This window comes from Chelonia mydas, chromosome 9, assembly GCF_015237465.2.
Source record: "Chelonia mydas isolate rCheMyd1 chromosome 9, rCheMyd1.pri.v2, whole genome shotgun sequence".
Taxonomy (NCBI): Eukaryota; Metazoa; Chordata; order Testudines; family Cheloniidae; genus Chelonia; species Chelonia mydas.
The window spans coordinates 35,791,771-35,806,073 of record NC_057855.1 but is presented as its reverse complement, the minus strand read 5'-3'; the positions used below and the strand labels follow the sequence as shown (position 1 = coordinate 35,806,073).

Genomic DNA, 14,303 nt, shown 5'->3' with positions numbered 1-14,303 from the left:
CTGATTTACACCAACTGAGGATCTGGGCCCATGTGCCAGATAGATGAATATCTTAGAAAGTTTCATATGCAAACAGTGCACTGGACTTTAGCTAATGTAGTTGAAAAACGAATCACACTGAATCACAAGGGCCAAATATGCTCTTCTCTCTAATCTCAGTTTTTCTACATAAGAAATCATTAAACTGACCTGTACAAGGTTCTCATTAAAAAAGTATCTGAATGCTCATTTGAGTACCAGGCTTTAGTTTAATATGGTCAGGCTGTTCAGGTTAGAAAGAGTTTAACATATATTAGAGGAACACTAAGGGTATGTCTACACGGCAAGAAAAATACCATAGCACCAAGTCTCAGAGCCCAGGTTAATTGACTTGGGCTTGTGGGGCTCTGGCTGCCAGGCTAAAAAAACCCTCCACTCTCTCAGGGTTTCAGAGCCCGGGCTCCAGCCTGAGCCTGAACATCTACACTGCAATTTTTCGCTCTGCAGCCTGAACCCTGCAAGCCTCAGCGAGCTGACCCAGGTCAGCTGCAGCCAGGACTCTTTTATTGCAATGTCAATATACCCTAACAGACTTAATTATAGCAACACTGCCAGGCATCAATCCAACACCTATTGAAGTCAATGGGAGTCTTTCCACTGATTTCAATGGGCACTGGAACAAGACTCGAATACCCTGGAGTAAAATAGATTAAATATGCTCCACAAGTTGCAAAGACCCAAATAAAAAAGGTGTTTGGTACGTAAACATAAAACTGAGCCATTGTTACCTTGACGCTAACACTTCCTTGAAGTTTGAGTTGCAGTCTAATCATGTCCACTTCTTCCATTGTGCAAAGCTGTTTAAGTTCTGAAACCTTTCTGGACATCTCATCAATAGCTACTTCAATGGGGTTCAGTTCTGTACTTGTTTGGCTTATGACTTGAATACGCTTCTTCACGTACGGAAAGAAATGACTGGCTGCTCAAAAACAAATGTAAAACAGTCAAAGAAATTCCACTCCCACAAGCTGGTAATTTTGGAAGCAATGCTAGGGGGTTCATAGTTTAGACTGCACTCATTTTTTCCATTTTATAAACACCTTTGTGGTCCACGAAAATTAATACATGTACAGGATTGGCTCAGCAGGTCTAAACAGATATTTTGATGCAGTCATTTCCGGTTCCATTTTGATCTAGCACTATTTGTCTCGTATATTTGTCAGACCCTGACAGCACATGACTCTCAAAACTGACAGATTTTAAAATTCACATCTTTCTTATTCTGTGTTAGGGCCCTGATTCATAAGCCTGTGTTTAACTTTAGGCCCTTCAGCAGTTCTCTAAAATCAAAAAGACTACTCACATAATGAAAGACAGGCATGAACTTAACCCTTTGCTTAGCTGAGGCCTAGATCTCCTACATTCGCTAACTGTAACAAATCAATCATGAAACAGTAATTATCCGACATGACTGTTGTCATATTCACAAAGAGAAGCAGACTGAGAGGACATGCCTCATCAAAAGCAAGAGCTGGGAAGGAAATCATCCTGTGAGAATTTTTGAATTTCAAATTCTTTTCCTGTCCCAAATTCGGATGAAAAGTCAAAATCTCAAACATTTTCATGAATCGAAAATCTGAAAAAAATATTTGGTTAATTGAAATTTAAAAAAGATAAATTTCAAAATGTTTTTTTTTGGATTTTGACCGTTTTTAATCTTTTTTATAAACTATAAATTAACTTACATTTTGAAACAAAAAAATTCAACATGAAAAAGAGAACTTTTTGATTTTGAAAATATCATAACAGGATGATTTGACAATTTCAAAACTTTTTTTTCCCCCAAAATCTTTTCCAAAATGGGAAATTCTTGAAAACCAGCCCCTTTCCAGGAACAGTTTAGATAATTTCTAACCAGCTCTATCCAACGTACTTCCTTACAGCTCAGCCAGCAAAGTGACTCAGCGAGTTTGTCTCCTGGACCTTGGGAAGTTTGGCAGAAAAAATTGCCCGTCCTAAGGCTCCTTTCTGGTTCTTCTGCATACGTTAGGAAGCCTCCTCAGCCCCATGTAACCCAATGGTGAGCATCAGTTACCGATCAGTTGGAACCCTGGACAAGCCCCAATGTACGTGATGGCTGCCATCTTGGCCCACACACTGGAAGTTGAACAACGGAGCTCCAGAGCTAAAAGCATGAGCTGCTACTGCTGGAGCTAAAGAGCCACGGCTCTGTAGGTGGGGTTGCAAAAGACTCATATCCTTTGTAGACTGGGCACCCATAATACACACTGACCAGTGGCAAAGAGTCCTGTGGTACCTTATAGACTAACAGAGGTATTGGAGCATGAGCTTTCGTGGGTGAATACCCGCTTCGCCAGATGCACGCAGTGGGAATTTCCAGAGGCGGTATAACCTGACCAGTGGGTTACACTTGCCCTGAGTGTCCAGTGTTCTTTCCCCAATGCACATCAGTTGCTGCCTCAACCCCCACAGCTGCTCCTCTTTCCAGTGTTACATCCAGTTCTCTTGTAAACAATAAATGCTTCATTTTTATGTGTATAATTTCTATAAATGTAAAAACTTCTAAAATGTATCCATTTTATCCATGTAAAATCTAATGTATTGAAGCAGTGGGATGAGACAGTGGATGGGAGGGTGGATGTGGGGCGAGCAATGGACAAGTGATAGTGAAGCTGGAGAGAGACATAAGGTTCCAGCCCAGTACATAAAGCAAAGGATGGAGGCTGAGTGCATGCTTTGGAGCAGATCTGGCCAGGCAGCAGGGCTAAGGAAATTAGGGAGCTGATGAAACAACCCTATCTACTGATTAAAAGTTTACACACCAGTAGGCTAATACCCTAACACCGTAATACACGCACTTTCAGTTCAACAGTACTATTCCCTCCCCACCCCAAAGTCAACATCAAAGAACTCAGTACTGCTCAGATACTGAACAACAGCCATTGTTCTCTGTGCTTCATTCCCTCGCCCTTGTAGCTGTATCATAAAAGAGATGCCTCCAGATATCAGGTATTTTTCAACCTTGACTCCACAAAACATTTAGGTGACTAAGTCTGTGCTGCAGGCAGCTTTTCCCATTTGGCCCTTTGGGGAGAATATATATCCTGAAGTCAAATGGGCTCTAAATTTTCTGTCATTTTGAAGTCTTTCCGTGAATGTCAGCCTCTGTATTAATTTCTACTTGTGAGAACAAAGCTCATCAAGTGCATTTCAGACAGTTTCTTGTACACTCATCCAAAATTTCAGATATGTCAAGTTTTAGCAGTAATTTCATGGATGTTTATCACTTTTCTTTAAGATGAGATTTCAATCATGACAAAAAGCTGAACATTTTCTGTTCAGCACCACAGTTTAATCTGATTCAATGGAAACTGGTGCCTGCAATACTTCTTGCAAAAGGGTACCTTCCTGTCTTAGAACACAGGGATTTCTGGGCATATCTCTCACTGACAAGACATAAGATATATGGGGTTATGTTTTTGATATAGTTATTATATATTATATAGTAGCCTTCTGTAAACCTGGTATCATGTTCTAATTTTTAGCAAATACTCATATCTGAAGTGGTTTATTTTTCCAAACAGGTAAATCTTGCAAGGTCCACTCTGCTTTATCTTTAGTCTATGCAAGCTAAGAAGAATAAAGAATGAGGATTCTGATTTCACTAAACTGGTATAAATCAGGAGTAACTCTACTGTGAAAGTGGGGTGAGTGAGAGGAGAGTAACAAGGAAGAATAATGTCAGCTGATTATTCTACAAACAGATCATTTTTCTTCTGTTATTTAATTGTCTGCAAAATCGTATAATGTGTGCAATTTGGGCATATTAAAGACTATGCACAGAAATACGGACACAGTCAAATGATTATTGCTCACTTAACACAAAACTATCGGCAAACAACAGATTGTGGACCATATTATGCTCACTGATTTTTGAGCAGCATTGCCCTTTGAAATCATATGCAATTTTTTTCTTATAGTCAGAACTCTTAACAGAAAAAAGGCAGCAACATACTTGTCAGGATTGTGCGTCTCTTGCATTGCTCTTCTACCCCTCCGTGTTTTTTTCCTGACAGCGTGAAAGGCGTTTCAAATACAAAATGGTTGATGTTGTGATGCATTTCAAAGTCGGTCTTCCTGTCGTCAGCCTCCTTCTCGTCAAAGAAAGGCGTGACATATGTGACCTGGATATAGGCGTATTTTGGATCCAAGTCTTTGGGGTTGACCTGTGTTAACATTGTTACACATGATGAAACAAGGTATCTGATACTGACTTAGTATTATTATTAATACAATCTCTGAGTGTTGTTTACAGGCTTGCTGTTTTTACCCACTGTGGTTTTATTGATATTTGTGTAAACACAGTTCATGATTTTTAAAGGTAATGTTGGACACATACATTAACACTTAGATCACTGACTGTGGGGCATGTTTTTCAGTTGAAGTCAATGGGAGTTTTGAGTACAGCTCAATGGCAACATTGGATCTGGGTTGAATGAATTAGAAAGAAAATAGCCAATTTCTGCCTTGCAATGGTAATACATATTTGTGATGTACATTGTGATCACATTTGTGATTACAATGTTGTCCTTCGGCCACATCACCAGGCCAGTGCAGCCCTAGGCCCTACAAGAAGGCATGGCTCATTTTTGTTATAAAACTAGTGCATACTAGTTCCGTACTTTGCTCATATCCATTAGAAACACCTTCTTGGAAACGTTTATGGTATCACAACAGTGTTAAATCTTTGGCTCCCAGAACAGCCTTACAGAGAGAATGCCAATGTGGTGTAAAGTGTGGTTATGTGATCTTACACTCCAGTGGGAAAACTAGCTTTTTATTTAGTATATGGGTGTTGAATATAAAATAATAGGGTTAAATACTGACCCATGGCACTCACCCATGCAGGGAAGCAGGGGGCATGTGACTCATTACTCCCCTCAATGGACTGCCTACATCATGAGTCATTGTCTACATTGCAGCTGGGAGCAAGCCACCCAGACCAGGTAGACAAACCCATGTTAGTGGGGCTTGAGCTGGAGCGCTAAAAATAGCAGTGTGGATGTGGTGGTTTGGGCTGGAGCTCAGGCTTTGAAGCCACCAGTTTCAGGTGGGATTGTACTCAGCTGCTGCCAGCCATGCTACTGCAGCTACACTGCTATTTGTACTCCTGCTAGCTTGATGAGAGCTAGCATGAGTATGTGTACCCAAGGGGGGACAGGGGACAAGTCACACCCCAGCTCACAGGGTAAGTACAGTCTTAGAGTGGGAGAGCCACCCACATGGGATTTTATTCCTACCTTTGCCCCCCACCCCCGGATCTGAGAAGGATGGGATGGGAAGGGGGTGGAGCTCTTACTATCCCCCTAACGTACCAGCAAGTACAGTGGAACCATTGCAGAAGGTAGACTAAGCAGTGCCAGGTAAAAGGCTTGCACTGCTTAATATACCCCTGGATTAAGAGAGAACCAGGACCAGACTGTAACTCTGCTCCTGCATCACTGCCACTAAGTGCTGCCTCTTACTCAGGGCTTGTGGTAACTCCACAATCCAGCCCATAGTATCTTGAATGAAAGGAACAGGTTTTTCACCAATTACCAAACCAATTCACAGAAGTGCAGCATGTGTTTTTGAAAGAACATGCATCTAAGGGCAGCATTTCTCCCATACCTTGTTGGAATCTTGTATCATCTTCACATTGTCTGCTCCAAACTTATCTGCATAAAGTTTTAGCAGTCTCTGCGAGATCTCAGACAGCCCTGTTAACTTGGGTTCTTTATAGATATATTCTTTACCTTCCTCTTCTTCAAAAAACCCCTGTTCAAAAACAAAGAGAAAAGATCACTCAGTGTAACAGATCTGGCAAACTAAGTGTAAACAGAAAATAACACATACATGTTTACTGTGACATAAGGTTTAATGTATCCAATTGTTTAGATATTGGAGTCATTGATTGGTTTTTCTGAGTGCTACAGCATGTGAATGATGAAGGAACCTAACACATTACACAAATTTCGACATTAGACAGAACATACATCTAAATTTTAATCAGCTGGACAAGACAACTATTGTGAAATACAATGTAAACAACACTGGATATCAGAGGATTTGTTTGATTTGCGTATAATGCATGCTTTTATTTGCCTATGTGGAGAGACTGCCATCTAGTGGTACATTCTAGTTATAAATTACAGACGACCAAATGAGTAATGGCTCATGGATTTACATGAAATACAGTTCTCTCTTCACACAACAAATCTTTCAAGCAATAAGAGCATAAAATTCATTGGGTGTAAAACTATCTTGTTAGGATGCCATGCACAACAACTGTGTGGGAACAACAAATGAACTGATCTGTATCTTAGTTCATTTAAATAGAGTATTCTGCTGTAATCTTGAAAAAACCAATAATACATTGTGATATCTTCGAAGACAATGTAACATCTTATTTACACTGGAAAAGATAAAATTGCACAGACTGTTGACTTTTACAAAAAGACTGCTGCACAGTCTTTGCAAAGCCATGTACTTACAACATTGGACGTAGCTGGCAGTGTATTAATAAAAGGTCTGTTGAAGAACAAAACAAGAACCTGCCAGTTTCCGTAAGAAATGTTGACCTCAGAAAATTAATATATAAAATACACCATATGCAAATAAAACATACATAACTGGCGTATACTGACAGTTTAGGATAAAATCTTTCCTGGCTGAATGAAACAGGTCACATGCACCACACCCATTAACAATAATTGGACTTTACCACTGACTATGATCTTATACTTCAGTGGGAAAACCAGCTTTTTATTTAGTATCCAAGTGTAAATGTAAAATAGAAATAGGGCTAAATCCTGACCTGTGGTGCTCACCCTTGCAAGGGAGCCATGGGCATAAGCTGGATGGGTTGCATACTCTGTTGCTGGACTTTTGGCAATGCAAATATTGCAGCACATACCCAAACAATGCCCCCTTGCTTGTCAATGGAAAATAACTCATTTAGCTTGGATGTCAGAGGAGATCGTCAGTAAAGGTCAGCAGCTACAATGCAGGCAGCAAGTCAGAATGATAGGGATAAAAAGAACAGCAAAAGACATACAAATAAAACCCTTTAGCCCTAACATATTGTGGGACAGATGCCTGAAGTTGTAATATTCCTTCGTAAGCATCAGAGGAAAAGTCCCATCAGTAAGACCTATTGGAAGGCAGAAGAGTACAAATAGAGTCTGGGACTTTCAAAGACGCCTATGGGAGTAAGGCACTGAACTCCCACTGAAAGTTATTGGGAGTTGGGGGAGTCTAATTCCTACAGGTGGAACCTTGGAAAGCGCCAGCGAAAAAGTAGTAATTTTACACTTGATCACATTTCAACCTTGGCGTCAGGAGAAAAAAACAGAGAAAAAAAGATTAATTATTAATTATCTGCAGGGCCTATCATTACAAAATGACATGAGACAGTTACAGCTTTGTAAAAATAAATTAACTAAAAATGCTAATGTTCTTTTAGAACATGTGAAAGAGAAAAAGGAAATGATCTTTATTTCAGCAGAGCTGAAGAGAAAGAAGGATCTGGCCATAACTCATCTTCCCAATTTCTCCAGCAAAGTGGGCCCGCAGTACCTCTAATGAAGGAGGCACTATTTCTGTATGCTACCCTATAACGTAGATATCGCTGTGCAGCATCATTAATTATAGAATGCCTCTGAGATAGAATAAAAAGAAAATTTTGTGATCCCCTTATGGAAACTAGTTCTGATGCATCCGGTAGTTGTGTGCTATACAGGAAGTCAGACTAAGATGATCCTAATGGTACCTACCAGCCTTAAAATCTATGAATCTGGGAATAGGAAATAAAACCTTGTTGTTAAAAGAAAATATGGTACTTGCCACTATGGCTTACAAAAGCTGACTTATACCATACACATTTCTTAGGGGCACAGACAGCAACTAGATTCATGATAATTTTAAGCACCCTCTTCTACACAGAAAACACAGAAAGAAATTTCCCTCTTCTTTCACATCATTTAGTAAAAATTAACCCAACACTTTCTCACATTCTTTGCCTATTTTGTCTCCTTTTCACTGTAAAATGTTCCAGAGGAGTGATTTTTAATTTTATTTTTTTTAAGATTAGAAAGTGCCCAGCACATTGTGGGTATTGCTGAAAACAAATGAAGAAGGAGAATTGTAATAGTAACCTATTTAACCTTATTATTAACCTATTATTATTATTATCATTGAAATCACATCATAGGCATGCAAGGCAGTTTCCAGACAAATGAAGGACAAAACCATGCCTGAGGAGCTTACATCCTGTAAACTCTTAGTCAGGTGATTGATTTTGATGGGACATAAGTTGCTTTCTGATCTCACCCCCACTGAAGTCAATGGAAAACTACTTTGGGTGAAAATAGATGAAAACTCCATTAATTCTATCCAACCCCAATAAAAAGCTAATCTAGATTGTTCTGACTGAAAATCATCTGCTTTATGTAACCATTGAATTAAAAAAAGATATTTTTGAAATTAATCCTGCTCTGAGCTGGGGTAGCATATCCTCTTAGTCACTGGCACTTTATACATTTTTGCTAGCTAAAGCACAGCGTTTACATGTAAGTGTCAGATTGCCGTGCTGATGCAATACAGCACTTTGAGACAATACCTGCGCTAATCATTTCAGTAAAAAAAGATAACTGACAGATTTCTTCTACTCTTTAATGTGAGAGATATTATTTAAAAGCGTGGTCTCTAACAAAACTTCAAATGAGAAGCAGGAGTTCACTGGAAGCCATATAATAATCCTATCTGCCATATGCCACAAATCTGGCAAAGACCATTAAGAGTCAGATTAAAAAAATTTATAGGAATCAAATATCCTCCAGTTTAGGGATTTTAAAATATTAAGTAGCTGAGGTCACATTATTAATGTATAGCAACATCTTGTTTTCATATTGCCTGCTATTGATTTATAAGGACAGTGTGATCAACTGCATGTAATGGTGGAAATGAACTCTCAAACACTGGTTATTGGTTTCCAGTAAACTTTCATTCATTTAGGCCCAGGCTGTGACTGATGTTGAATGGCTATCCAGTGTGGGGACAACTGAAGGAGCTTCTCTTTCCTCATGCAAAGAAGAGTCTCTGTCATAACTCCTAAGCTCAAGGAAGTAAAAGTGCATTCCTTTTGTGCATTCCTTGTGCAGCATATCACCTCAAAGGAGTTGGGCTATGGTGAAGCATGGCCCTATGTTACCTCCTTTCTGCACTGGCTTGTGGGGCAGGTCAGGTGTACCTGAGGGAGCAGGCTGCATCTCTAATTTATGTTGCCTGAAATGGCCCCCATGGGCCATTGCACCAGGCAGGATTGATGGAGCACAGGGCACTCTGGCCAGGTCCCTTTGCCCCAATATGACCATTAACTTGGCAAAGGGAAATGTCTGATCCTACCAGATGCTGAGTATCTCCTACAAGGTCTCAACTCCCACAGACCTCAAGGATGCTGAGCACCTTGCTAAACTGGTCTAAGAACATCTTTAAGACACAAAGCCTTCAAAGCTTCAAAGGAGAAGGGTATATTTCCCATTCAAATACTTCCTGCTCTGCCACAGATTTGTTTGTGACCTTGGGCAAGACTGCTCTGCCTCTGATTCTCCTCCTACTCTTCGTCTGTCTTGTCTATTTAGATTATAAGCTCTTTGGGGCAGGGATTCACTATGTATTTGTACAGCACAATGGGGCTCCCAATCTGGTTGGTGCCTATAGGCCAGGAGTGGGCAAACTTTTTGGCCCGAGGGCCACATCATGGTGCGAAACTGTATGGAGGGCCAGGTAGGGAAGGCTGTGCCCCCAAACAGCCTGGGCCCTGCCCGCTATTCGCCCCGTCCCACTTCCCACCCCCTGACTACCCCCTCAGAACCCCTGACCCATCCAACGCCCCCTGCTCCTTATCCCCTGACTGCTCCCTCCTGGGACCCCCTGCCCCAGACCGCCCTCCCTGGAATCCCACCCCCTATCCAACCCCCCTGCTCCCTGTCCCCTGACTGCCCCCCCAACCCCTATCTACACCCCCGCCCCCTGACAGACCTCCCGGGACTCCCACGCCCTGACTGCCCCAGAACCTCCACCCCATCCAACCGCCCCCTGCTCCCTGTCCCCTGACTGCCCCCTGGGATGCCCTGCTCCTAACCGCCCCTGCTCCCTGTCCCCTGACTGCCCCCCAGCACCCCCTACCCAACCCCCTCACTGCTGCACACGCGCACCGCCACCCCTTACCATGCCGCTCAGAGCAGCAGGAGCTCACAGCCCTGCTGCCCGCGTGGCGGCGTAGCTGCAGGGGAGGGGAGGCTGCAGGGGAGGGGCCAGGAGCTCAGGGGTTGGGCAGGACGGTCCCACAGGCCAGATCTGGCCTGCAGGCCATAGTTTGCCCACCTCTGCTATATGCACTACTGCAGTACAAATAAACAGTCATAATAGTCAGCATTAAATACTGAAGTGCTGGACAAATTCAGTATTTTAGCACAAAATACCAGCCTGTAATTTTTACCTTCTGAGATTCTGAGTGAGGCTGTGCCTTTGGGATGATAAAGGCTATTCCACTCACCACTCCCAGACCACTTAACAATGCATTCTAGTGCAGGAGCATGGGCCCATCATGCTTCTATGGGTGCATGGGGGGAGCACTGCCTGTGGCTTCCTGATTTTTCCTGGCCCTTTCATGGGCCCCATAAAGTTCTTCACACCCTCCCACCCTGTTCACACGTTAGGGCCAGAGACAATCTGGTCCTCACCTTCTTTAAGTGGTATATATTTTTTATTACATTCTGAGATCTAAACACCATAATTCTGCCCCTATTTAAAGGAATGAAATGGAATGGACATACTGTAGTTTAAGATGGAGTTAGTGTACAACAAAGGGACACACAGCAGGTTTGGGATGGCTGTGTGAAATGAATCGCTAAACTGCAACAGCCCACTGGCAAACGTTTATGGAGAGGTTGCTGGTAAATAATTCTGGCAAGTGTAATGACTTGTTGAGCCAGCTGTATGGGTAAAGCATCTATCTGATGTGTTTGTAATGAGCCCATCACCATGTTACCTAGATGCCACACACATATGCAACTTAAAAAGCTTTTGAAAGAGTCACATTTTCCCTCCCCCCTTTGACATCACCACTTTCTGTGGTACATGAGGTTGCTGGTCTCACCTGTTTCCTAGGGAAGATCCTGACAGTGCCTAGCATATTGTGCGTCATTTTTATTGTAAGATAGTTTGGATTGCACCCCTAAAGTGGCAGGGCCCAAGCTCATCCTGATCTTCATACATAAGGGGTTCAACAGTTGCCCTGGCACTGTGAATCTTGGCATTCAGCTCCCAACAGTTATACCTTGAACACCATCAAATTTAGTTTCCAAACTGATCAGTCTCTGAAAGTGAGTCTCAGGGAAGAGTAAACCCCAGTCCAGTGAGGCTTCGAAGAGTAGCACCAAGACCCTGAAGTTTTTATTCTGGCTGGGAAGTCAGTTAAGGACACGAAGCAACAAAATGATGTCTGTAGAGCAGGTTGGCTGCTGCTTGCTGGAATGGCATGACCTTCTGTGTGGCCTTTATGGTCAGTTCCAGGCAGAATGCACCGCAGTAGTATAGCCTGAAGGTGATGAAGGCATGGGTTTGTCATTGCTGGGTTCAGATCAGATAGAAAAGGGCACAGAATCCTAACCAGCCAAAGATGGAGACAATATTTCAGGCATTCACGGCTTTTTTGGGTGTGAAGAACTAGCAACAAATACAACAGGACACTGAGGCCTTGACCTTGACAATTGGTCAATATGACTTTGACAATTGGTAAGAGAATTCAGAGCTGTTCTTATGGTCTTGAATTTCTTTTTTTCTCCTACCAGCAACACATCAGATCTGTCCATACTGAGTCTGAGCTAGCTACAATTCATCCAGGCACTTATCTTGCACAGGTGCTCAGATATCTGAATCATGGCACTCTCTGGAAATGAGACGTTGAGCTGGCTCTCATTAGCATGTTGCTGGTGCAGAAGGCCATAGTGTCTCACCACCTCCCCAGTGCTGAATGCCGCTGGCAGAACTCATAGTGCTTTTGGGAAGAAAGAGCAGCCCCCATTTGTGACCCGTTGGGATCTATTCAACCAAAGTCAAGCTGAACCAGCGTAATGAAACTTTGCTCACCAGTCCTATATCTTACTGGGGATCCAACAGCCCCTCTTGGAATAAACTGCTTCTATGCTCTAGTCGATGCAAAAGCCTGATAATGTGTAAATGCGTCTTGCAGTGTGCATTGTTGAAAGTAGAGAAATTCCTAGCTGCATTGGGAAAGACGAATTTATCTGAATTCATTTTGTAATCTAACTACCAGCTCAGTGAAGATAACATAGGTCACTGAAATGCAGAAGGGAAGCCAAGTTTTTATTGGCTTTATCAGAAATCTCAGGTTTTAATAAATAGGCACAAATCTTGGGGTATCTCATTGCTCAGTCACAGTTGTGCTGTGCTGAAGTAGTAGCAAGTACTATGCAGCTGTGACTAAATGAAAAGACTTAAAGGGTCATTGAGTGGGCTTCCTTAACTGTATCAGCTAAATCAGAATGTGCAGTTCTGCATTGTTAAAACCTGCATTATTCCAAGGCAAGTAGGGACCTAACCTTTTCAATGCTGATTTGCACATGCAGGTACAGGTATTGGGCGCAAATTTTAGCTGGCCCTTGCACAGGTGCACAAAAAGTATGGGGCCTATAAGAACTTCCAAGGGGCTGGTGAGATCCCTTTGTGGAGCTCCTGTGGGTGTTAGCTGTCTAAAAGGGAGCACTGATCATGATCACCACCCCAGCCAACTGGGCTGCAGAGCTTCACCCCTTCTAAGGATGGCAGAGCTGTTGGTTCACATGTGCACTACAATTTCTCCTGAGGGCTCTAGCAGCAATGGAATCCATCTGCAGAGACCTCCAACACACCCGGTAGAATCTTGGCCCTTGCAGGTGGAACTGTGGATTTTCAGATGCCAGTGCAGATTTTTCTCCTATAGAATGGCTGCGCTTGAGAACTTGGGGGGCGCATTTAAGAGGTCTGCACCACGGAGAAGCCAGAGCTCCCATGTAAAATTACTGTAGATTTGATTATAATCTTGACACCCAGAGGCAATCAGAATTGTGCCCATTTTTTATGGCTGGCGAATCTGTCAGATACACTGGAAAATGCTATAGAGTGATTTTTGTCCATTGTTCAGACAGGGTTAAAATAGTGCAATTTTAAAATTTCACTGTGAACCTCTGAAATCCTCACTTGGTGTCAACACAGAACGCACACACCAAGGAGCTGCACTGTTCTAAGAGTATTTTATCCAATCTGCCCTCTATGGGTAGTTTTTGTTGCAGGGGAGAAATACAAATGTGGCACGTCATGCTCCTGCTACTCAGAGGATAAGTAAGTATTTTGCATTATGATGTTTCTGCCACTTTTGAATAGGTATTTAATTTTTAAATGCTGATTTTCACTCTATTGTATCACAGTTATATTATACTGAATAGAGCAATTTTCATAAATTTACATCAGTCTAAACGTCTGTAGTTTTACTGAAAAGTTACTTTTTCACTATATTTTTGTTAGAACTTTTTGCTTATATGGCTAAATACCTATGATATTGTCGTCCAGCATTTTAAAACCTCAGGCTAGGCACCCAAATCCATATGGAGGTGCTTAAATAAAAGTCCTTGATTTTCAGAAATGCTGAACATGCCACAACTTCCACCGTGAATACAACAGTGAAGTCAATAGTAGCTGCCGATGCTCAGCACTTCTGAAAAATAACAGATGCCTAAATAAGGATTTGGGTGTCTAATTTTGTAAAGTTTGGATTTGGTATCACTTAGATGTAAAGGGTACTTAGTCTGCCTGCCGGCCTAAAGTAGGAAAAAGAATGTGTCTATACAGTTTTAAATTAATTTAAACAAGATCAAAATAACCTTTCATTATTGAGGTTTTCAAATACTCTTGGCAATGAATGGATGAAAAAGTCTAAGGTGTATAATGAAAATGGAAGTTATTGGCATGTGGGGCAAAGGAGTTTAGAGAATTACAAAAAGGATACTTTTCGGAGGGAAAAGTATGAAGGCAAAAGCCACAAATGGAAATGGATTGATTTTTTCCCTTTCAGATCAGGCCTTATTCCTAAGGTTGTCATGTACGGTTGGTAATATGGTGCTGAGAATATTTGTAAACCGTTTGCATCCAAGGGATGTTCTTTGACCGACTAAGTGCACTTCAGATTTCCCCTGGTAAATGCT

General features: G+C 41.9%; 1 protein-coding gene across 50 annotated transcripts in view; it reads right to left on the bottom strand.

Moving 5' to 3' along the window:
- The window catches only part of DOCK10 (dedicator of cytokinesis 10), a 247,285-nt gene that overhangs the window by 15,728 nt on the left and 217,254 nt on the right, over positions 1-14,303 (bottom strand). For all 50 annotated transcript variants that reach the window (XM_043523131.1, XM_043523117.1, XM_043523120.1 and 47 more), the window contains 3 exons: positions 5,671-5,817; positions 4,016-4,226; positions 768-958 (listed from right to left, as the gene is read on the bottom strand). In XM_043523131.1, coding sequence (XP_043379066.1) covers positions 768-958; positions 4,016-4,226; positions 5,671-5,817 — 549 coding nt within the window. The remainder of the gene's footprint in view (positions 1-767; positions 959-4,015; positions 4,227-5,670; positions 5,818-14,303) is intronic.